Raw genomic sequence first — 9,493 nt, forward strand, 5'->3', positions numbered from 1 at the left:
ACCCACCTTGTTGTTGATATGCTGTAATTATTTTTCCATTTATTTGTTTTATTATGGTCACAAAGCTTCATGGGCTTTGGGACCATATTTTGATTATGCCTCCAGTAAGATATTTTATGAATTTTTGTTAGACTTCAAAAAATAGAAATTATAAAATTCAATTGGAGATAAATTGTGCTTTCAAAATGTATGACCTAATTTAAATATAACTTCATTTAAAAAAATTATTACCTGAATATTGGCAATACTTTCTATTCCTGCTAAAATCACTGTGGCAAGTGGGTTTGAAATATAATTCACTTGTCTCTCAAGACAGCTATTACTTATGTTTTTATGAATTTCTTTTTGTAGTTAAGGTTTTTCCATAGTATTAGTGCTGACCCACAGGAGACTCTTCACTTGGTGGGTGGACCAAATCAATAATTGTTGCTGTTCAGTCACTAAATTGTGTCTGGCTCTTTGTGACCCAATGGACTGCTGCACGCCAGGCTTCCCTGTCTTTTCACTATGTCTCGGAGTTTAGTAAAACTCATGTCCATTGAGTAGGTGATGCCATCCAACTCTCTCATTCTCTGTTGCCCCCTTCTCCTCCTGCCCTCAATCGTTTCCAGCATCAGGGTCCTTCCCAAGTGTTGGCTCTTTGCATCAGGTGGCCAGAGTATCGGAGCTTCAGCTTCTGCATCAGTCCTTCCGATGAGTATTCTGGGTTGATTTCATTTAGGATTGACTGGTTTTTTCTCCTTTCAGTCCAAGGGACTCTCAAGAATCTTCTCCAGCACCAGTTTGAAAGCATCAGTTCTTCATTGCTCGGTCTTCTTTATGGTCCACCTCTCACATCCATACATTATTGATCCAATCATCAATAATATTGCTGTTCATCAGCAGTCACAATATCCCACCAATAGGAGATGCATCTCTCTGGGTGTGAAGACACATCCTCTCCTCCCACCCCACCACATTCACTTTCCAGCACAGGTAGCCACACACTTCCACCACATTTTTTTTTGCTCATTCATTTTGTTTCTTGTTTTGATATATTTTCAAACGTACAGAGAAATGGTAAGCCCCTTCACCCAGAGACTCCCTTCACATTTTGCTAATTTTCCCAACAATGTCTATTAAAGAAAGCAAAAGAATCAAGTTCCTGGAACATGCTCTGTGTTTAGATGTTTCAGCTGAGTATCCATCAAACCAGAATAAATCCTGCTTTGACCTTCATGAGCTGGGCTCTTTCGAAGAGTACAGGCCTGTGGTTTTCTGGGACATTCCTGAGTTGGTTTGTCTGATGCTTCCTCAGTACTGGGTTTGGGTTCTTCCCTTTCCACTGCAGTATCACAGCCGCTGCTTTGTGTTCTCACTGAATCTCTTGCGGTGGTATGTAGCGTCAGTCTGTCCTGTCCCTGGTTTTACCAGCCTTGATCCCTTGAGTAAAGTGGGATTTGCCAGGTTTCTTCAGTGTAAAGTTGCTGTTTTTTCTTTACGACTAATACGTGTTTTATGGGAAGAGACTCTGAGCTGGTGTAAATATTTATTTCCCATCTAAATTTCATCCACTAGTTTTAGTATCCATTTTTGTTTCTTGCCTGAATTAATTCTGACTTAAATGATCGCCTAGCAGTGATTTCTGATTCAGCTCTTCCTTCTGTATTTGTAAGTCAGCATTCTGAATGAAAGGCATTCCCTTCTCCCTACTTATTTATTCACTTGCTTATTTATATCTCTGTGGGCTCTTGGATCCCTCTTTTGTTTGATGAGATGTAAAGGGCTTCTATCATTATTTGTTTAATAGTCAAATGTTCTTAGAACTGGCTAGGAGAAGCCCCAAGATTTGTTTTCTGAATGTCCACACTATTCTCTGAGCACACTTGTACTTTTTTAGTATAACATGATGTTCCAGATTCGTCTTGTACTTTCTGTCCCAGCCTGGACTCAACTGTTTCTCAGAGATGCCCTGAATCTCTTGTTTAGAAGCCAAGATCTGGATGCCTGGTGTGCTCCATGGAATTGGGGTGGGGTTGCTCCCAGACTTTCACAGGGAACAGCCAGTAAGTGTATTTAGGTACATACACGCACAAAGGTGTGTGCACACATTTGCTTTCATGTTCATTCATTTATCCATCTATCTAAAACCATAAACTCACACCAACACATTCAATTCTAAAAAAGCACCATAGAGTTCATTCTAGCTTTCCCCCTTTTCAAATCTGTGACTCCCTTTTCAGGAGTAAAGAACTTGACTCCAGTTTGCCTCAATATATGTACGTGTATGATCAGTCCCACTGTAAGCATAGTCTCCTGACTCTTCTTTTGGCTACTTACTTCATGCAGCCCCCATCATAAATTTTTGCTGCCATATTAGCTAATCTGTTGGCCTTTTGTGTAAATATTGATAGTTTCCCCATGTTTGTTAGTTCATTTTCCTTCTGTTTGTCTGTCTGCACACACACACACACACACACACACACACACACAGACACAAGACACTGGCGATGTAATGGGTTATGAAGAGTAGGAAAGCACTGTTTTACCCCAGGGGTATAATCATAAGCTGATCTGTTATGAAGTAAATGGACTATGTCTCCAACCAGTGAACAAGACTGTATTGATAGAAACCACTATTATTCGTTGCTTTCAGGATGTAATTGCTCTTCAAAGAACAGCAATAATTAAATGTAACTTAATTCTTCCTTATTGTGGATCATCTGCATGATGTTCTACAATACATTTTAATAATTTTATTTATTTGTTTATTTATTATTCTTGGCTGTGCTGGGTCTTCACTGCTGCCTGGACTTTTTCTCTAGTTGCGGCAAGTGGGAGCTACTCTCTAGTAACGTGCGAGAGCTTCTCATTGCTAGTGTCCTCTCTGGTTGCAGAGCACGGGCTCTAGGGCACACGGGCTTCAGTAGTTGCAGCTCCCAGGCTCTGAAGCACAGGCTCAACAGCTGTGGCGCACAGGCTGTGTTCCTCCGCAGCGTGTGGAAACTGCCTGGACCAGGATTGAACCCATGTCCCCTGCCATCCAACTTCACCCAGAGACTCCCTTCACATTTTGCTAATTTTCCCAACAATGTCTATTAAAGAAAGCAAAAGAATCAAGTTCCTGGTGGGTTCTTTACCACTGAGCCACCTGGGAGGCCCCTACAATGCTTTAAAAAATATAGTCTAAATTCAGTAAGAGTTTTACAATTCTTGAAGAAAAGATGTATAAAGCTATTAGTTTTTCACCAAGGAAATTTTTAAAAATAAAAATACCTGAAAGCAAAAGAGATTCACATGATGCAAGGAAGATTAAAAATATGTATATATATTAACAAATAATAAAAAATGTTCGCAATGTGTTTGCAAAGGGTATGCAGATGACCAAGCCAAACCTTTACATTAGCAGAGCACACTGTCGGTGTATTTGCTGAAAAAAAATGCATTGAGATGCTCAGAGTTGCTAGACAGCACATGGCCTCACCGTATTGTTGTCACAATCTGAGGCATGGTTCTGCGAGAAGCTTGCTGGCCGGATCCGGCTTCACTGTTTCTTTGTGATCCAGTTGTCATGCAGTGATTAGACGGCTCTGTTCTGCGCTGCGACATGTACACTCACATTCAGAAGGCAGAGTGAAGGATGGTTCTTGTTAGTGAAGCCATTGTGTTGACTCTTCACAACTCTGTAGCTTGTATCACAATCAGTGTAAAGTTTCGGCTCTGATGACATACTTTGACATAATGTGTGGTCCCTTCTTCTCAAGATTCTTTATGAAATTCATGACCCAGGAGGGCGAGGACACTTAAATGCTTTAGGAACATGGTTAACTCCACAAGAGCGATGGATGGCTAGGCTTGTAACCCACGTTAAATGGTCTCTTCTCTCCATGTTTTTCGGCCTCTGCTCCTAATCCAGGGTGGTGCCTACCTTCCAGACAGACTAGCAATTAGAATGTGGAGCTTTTATACCCGATGGTTCAGTTCATTCATTCAGAGTACAGTAGGTCCTTAACAAGTTTGGATTAAACTTCTGGACAAATAACAAGTGACCTCAGGTATATTTTTGTTGTTGTTCAGTCACTAAGTTGTGTCTAACTCTTTGCAATCCCATGAGCTGCAGCATGTCATGATTCCCTGTCCTTCACCGTCTCCCAGAGCTTGCTCAAACTCATGTCCTTTGAGTCAGTGATGCCATCCAACCATCTCATCCTCTGCCACCCGCTTCTCCTCTTGCCCTTAATCTTTCCCAGCATGAGGGTCTTTTACAGTGAGCCGGCTCTTCACATCATGTGGGCAAAGGATCGGAGCTTCAGCTTCAGCATCAGCCCTTCCAGTGAATATTCAGGACTGATTTCCTGTAGGATTGACTGGTTTGATCTCGTTGCAGTCCAAGGGACTCTCGAGGGTCTTTTCCAGCACCATGATTCGAAAGCATCAATTCTTAGCACACAGCCTTCTTTATGGCCCAGCTCTCAATATCCATACATGACTACTGGAAGTATATTTTGCTTTGGGACAAATTCATATATGGGGACCTGTCACTCATTCAATGGTAAAGCAACTTAGCAGACTCTCCAGACTGCAGCTAAGTGCAGCGGTACCACCTCCTTCTGCTCTCACGGTCACAGCCAGGTGGAAAAGCATGTGCTTAGTAGTAGTCTCAGATTTCCGCATTCATAAAGCTCAACTGCCATATTATTTGATAAAGTCAAGGGTCCAACACTATGCTACTTCTCTGCCCTTGTAATCCCAACAGTATTTTTGAGTAGGTGGATTGCAGTTTTATATTGAAATGGTTGGTAAATTATGTTGCCTTCTGTTTAGTAGTTTCCCTCCCTCCCTCCTTTCTTTCTTTCTTCCTCTCTTTTATTTAATAAGGCTCTTGATCGCGAATCCACAGAAAGTTTGTTAAAGAGTCACGTATGTTCTTTTATATTAGTTCAGTGCTCCCATCTCTGTTTTTTTCTGGTACTTACTTAGCTTCTGTTTTCACTGTCACATTTAACTACAGCACCAGTTAGCTGTAGTTATAACTGTTATATTGTTATACCAATAGTCTAAAGACTTTGAACTAAAAATCAGCTAGGAAAGCTACCAGCTGAGTTTGCATAAACTTGAAACTGGGGGTTCAGAGTACCTGTTTCATGAGTATGTTGTACATGTTGAAAGAAATAACATATAACAATGCTCATCACAAACAAGACATACAATAAAGACAGATAAATGTTGGAAAGTAAATTCTGCTAGGCAGGGCTTCCCTGGTGGCTCAGATGGTAAAGAGTCTGCCAACATTTCAGGAGACCTGGGTTCAATCCCTGGAAGATTCCCTGGAGAAGGGAATGGCAACCCACTCCAGTTTTCTTGCCTGGAGAATCCCATGGACAGAGGGATTCTTGCCTGGCGGGCTCCAGTCCACGGGGTCCCACAGAGTCAGACACGACTTTCACAATAGCACAAGGGATCTTTGACTCTTAGGTTCACAAGCACCTGATATAGCCCCTGGCACACAGCAAGCGCTCAGTCAGTACAGGTCAGCCACTGTCCTCCTCCTTCTGCAGCTCTCGCCCTCAATGCCCTGAACGTTGAAGATAAGTGATGTACCTAGGAAGCATGCAATAGCAGGTCTGACACAAAGTAGGTGATTTAGCTAGAATTGGATTCGGACAGCGTTATCATCAGGTGTATGACTGGTCTGCTAGCACTCTCAGGCAGACATCTTCAAAAGGCTAAAGGTGTCTTGTTCTGTCCCCTCAGGCGTCCTGTTTTCCCTGGTGATGATGCTGTATGTCATCTGGGTCCAGGCGGTGGCTGACATGGAAAGCTACAGACACGTGAAAATGAGATACTGCTCAGAATTCAGCCCCTCTGTGCTGTACGGCTGGTCCTTTTTCCTGGCCCCGGCGGGGATTTTTTTCTCCCTGCTGGCTGGATTACTGTTTCTGCTTGTTGGACGGCACATTCAGATACATCACTAGTCAGACTGCTGCCTTCAGTGTCTCCTTGAATGATTTTAAAACAGAGCTTTTTTTTTTTTTTTTTCATTTTGTCTCCATGATCCTGGCATAGAGTGAATTGATGTAACTTGTTACTTGCTATTTGAATTAGTCATTGTGATTTTCTCTCATAGGAGTGTCCTAAAATCTCTCCACGTGCTTCAGTCCTGTCTAAGTGCCCTCAGGAACCTAGTTTGCAGGTAACATGGGCCTCATCCCTTTCACCATACTTGTTGGAGTTTGCAGGTAACAAAGGCCTGAAAGTGCAAAATACTATCACCAGGGGCAAATCATGATTTGATTTAAGCCTCCTTCACATTCACTTCTGCTGCTCTTAAGAAAAATTCTTGGGAGAGTAATTACTTCTCTCTGTACGTAAATATCCACATACACAGGTACCAGCTCCTGTGAGCAGATTATTCACCACTTAAAAATAGATCAAAGTTGCTCCCTTAGCAGGAGCCACACAAACTCATCAGTTAGAATGGGCCCCCACAAAACCAACCTGTATTTAATTCTGCTTTCTTAAGCAAAATTAAGTTTGGTTATGTTAAGTTATTCACTTAATTGTGCATGCTTATATAAATCTTAAGCTATATTTAAAAGAAGCAAATCTCTATACCAAATCACCGATAATGCAGATTGGATTTTTGTGAACTGAAAGTGGCTTAGTTGTATATGGAATATGGTTGAAAGTATGTAAAAACCAAGCGCCTGTGCTTTGTACATAATTCTATTTGATATTTTAAAATTTCCAGCTAAAAATTATATTGCTAATCTGTCCAGCATGTGAAGATTTACTGATGACATGTGTTTTTAATATGCACTCACTATAAATGTCCAAAATGCTTCCAGATGAGGGTGATAATAGTCTTGCTTTATTAAAGACTATGAAATATTAACTTTCCCCAAGATCTTATGGGTTGTATGTAGCTCTTCTCATCATTTGATGCCCTTCACTGTTGACCCTCCCTGTCTTCAGCTTTACAGCAAGTACATTAGCATTTACAGATCTGCTATTTGCTTTAACCTCTTGGAGGAAAACTTGGCTGGGTGGGGCGGGGGGGCATGTAGGAATGATTATATTCACTAGAGTAGACATTTTGCATATCAAAGATGTTTGTTTGGCACTAGTTTTGATGCAAATCACATCCATCTGAGAAGCCTAGGTCCAATCTGCATTCTGGAAACCCCCTGACAGAGGACTCGCCTAGTGAAGGCCGCCCTGCGTGGTGTGCGGACTGACGTGTTCCAGACACAGCGTTTCTCTCTGCAGCGGCTGCGGACACCAAGGGCTTGAGCCGGAGGCGGACGAAAGGGTGGCCCCTTAGAAGCTGAGCCTGGTGGGGGCAGAGACGCTGTCCCCAGGTGCCTCATCCCCAGTCCCAAGATTGTCTCTTCTGTGCACACCTTGGGCTTTTCCTTTAAACCTGGTTTACTGGGAGGGTGCTCTGGGGAAAAAAATGAAGGTCTGAGGTGTGTGCAGATCACAGGGCGTTTTAGGGGTTACCTACCAACCGGACTTTCCTGTTAAAAAAGAAAAAAAAAGAAAAGACTTCAGGGCCTTAACTGGTTTCTCAGACGGTTTCAATTTTGTCATAAACATTTTCCTGGTACTTTCCTTTGTGTTCTTCTGTTTCATTTTTTATATTGCTTCATTTATTTTTTTGTTTTTGGCCTGATTATTACAAAAATAATTATGGGTTCTGTTATGCGTGTTGACTGTGATATTAAGTTGTGGCATGCTATTAAATTTTCCAGATGATGCTAGATGTATTTGATTAACTCATGGCATCTGTAAAAACAATTCCTTTTGGTAGAACTTTGGAATGGAGCCTTTTTCTAGTGTATTATACGTCATTCGAATTTCATGTGCAAGCTGTTTTTTTTTTTTTTTAGTAAAGGTTTGAATATTTGTAGTTTTCAGATGGTTAGTCTTACTTTCTAATATTTGTGTGACTACCATATATTTATCTTAAGGTAACTGGCTGAATATCTGATGTACGTGACACTTTTACACAGATCCACACTTTGGAAGTAATAGTTGTAATGCATTGATCACATTAATTCAAGCATATTGCCTGATCTATTTCAGCAACAATCCATGGAGGAAAGGTGAGTTGTACTTATCATGTCAGCAAGTAAAATACACTTAAAAATAACTGAGATATATTCTTGTAACAGTCTTACATCTGATTTGGGATAGTATGCTTTGTTTTATTTCTCTATTTAGTGTATTAATTTATTTCCAAATCTTTCAAAGTTTTACAAATCTTTTTACAAATCTTTTTAAGAGGATTGACTTTGCGTCTTGAAATTTCAGTTCAGTAAGTAAGATAGCTTTTTGGTGACACTTGTAGAAAGAGTGAGGTAAGAGAAAGTGAGGTGTGACCTTGGACTCTGGTGGAGACTGTGTTCTCTCCTTCTCCTCTTTGCCCAAGCAGTTTAGTTCAGTTCTGCGACAGGGAACATAGGAAACTGCTGGAAAAACCCTACAAAGATGCTGAATGAAGATGTTTAATTTGGGGTTGAAGGTATGCTGTCAGCTAATTCTGTTAAGTGTACTGTTAGTGGACACTGACTGCTTTTATGACTAATCTATGAAATGTATTTACTGAATTTGAAGATTAAATCCACTTATAAGATTATATTTATATGATGGAAGAGGTGTCAATGCTTGGTAATTATTGATTATCAACTTGGGTGTGTGTGTGTGTGTTACGTTTATAAGTTTGTTTTTGTGGAGTTTTTCTTTTTTTTACTACTTTCTCTCCACTTGACCTGACTACTAGCACAATTGGCAGACCATCTCAGGCTGCTGGGAATAGGGGCCACATCATATGCTTATAGATACTTAGTTTTTGATTGATTGATCGATAGCATTATCAGTACAGTTTATGAGTTCTAATACTTTTACCTGTCCACATGATAGCATGACATTTCTAACTAATGCAGTTGCTTCATACTGTTGTTGTCTTAGTCACAAAATGGTGAACCCGAAAGCCTACCATTGTACCACCTACCCAACCTCCAGAAAAATATGATTTCTAAGGTCTGTTATTTCCTATTCACAGACACAATAAGACAGCAAAAAAAAGACATTAAAATTTGTTTACTTCTCCAAATTGTTTTTCTTTGCAAAAGTTATACATATTCATTAAACCATTCAGAAAGTATAAATGAGTAGAACGAAAGAAATTTCATCCATAATTCCACCACTAGAGTCAAGCAGTACATAAATAGTTCTAGTAGGTAACTTAAAGTTCTCAGTCACTCAGTCATGTCCAACTCTCTGTGACCCCGTGGACTGTAGCCTGCCAGGCTCCTCTGTCCAAGGGATTCTCCAGGCAAGAATACTGGATTGAGTTGCCATGCCCTCCTCCAGGGTATATTCCCCACCCAGGGATCAAACCCACCCACCTCTCTTCTGCCTCCTCCATTTGCAAGTGGGTTCTTTACCACTAGGCCACATGGGGACATTAGATAACTTAGAGGGTCATACAGAAAAGTGGTTTGTAAAC

At 40.8% G+C, this 9,493-nt stretch overlaps 1 protein-coding gene across 2 annotated transcripts in view; it reads left to right on the forward strand.

Annotated features, from left to right (window-relative positions):
- The window catches only part of TMEM182 (transmembrane protein 182), a 47,224-nt gene extending 39,480 nt beyond the window's left edge, over nucleotides 1-7,744 (forward strand). For both annotated transcript variants that reach the window (XM_043468051.1, XM_043468050.1), the window contains one exon: nucleotides 5,734-7,744. In XM_043468051.1, coding sequence (XP_043323986.1) covers nucleotides 5,734-5,954 — 221 coding nt within the window. In that variant the 3' untranslated portion in view covers nucleotides 5,955-7,744. The remainder of the gene's footprint in view (nucleotides 1-5,733) is intronic.
- The last annotated feature ends 1,749 nt before the right edge of the window (nucleotides 7,745-9,493 follow it).

This window comes from Cervus canadensis, chromosome 5, assembly GCF_019320065.1.
Source record: "Cervus canadensis isolate Bull #8, Minnesota chromosome 5, ASM1932006v1, whole genome shotgun sequence".
NCBI classification, from domain to species: domain Eukaryota; kingdom Metazoa; phylum Chordata; class Mammalia; order Artiodactyla; family Cervidae; genus Cervus; species Cervus canadensis.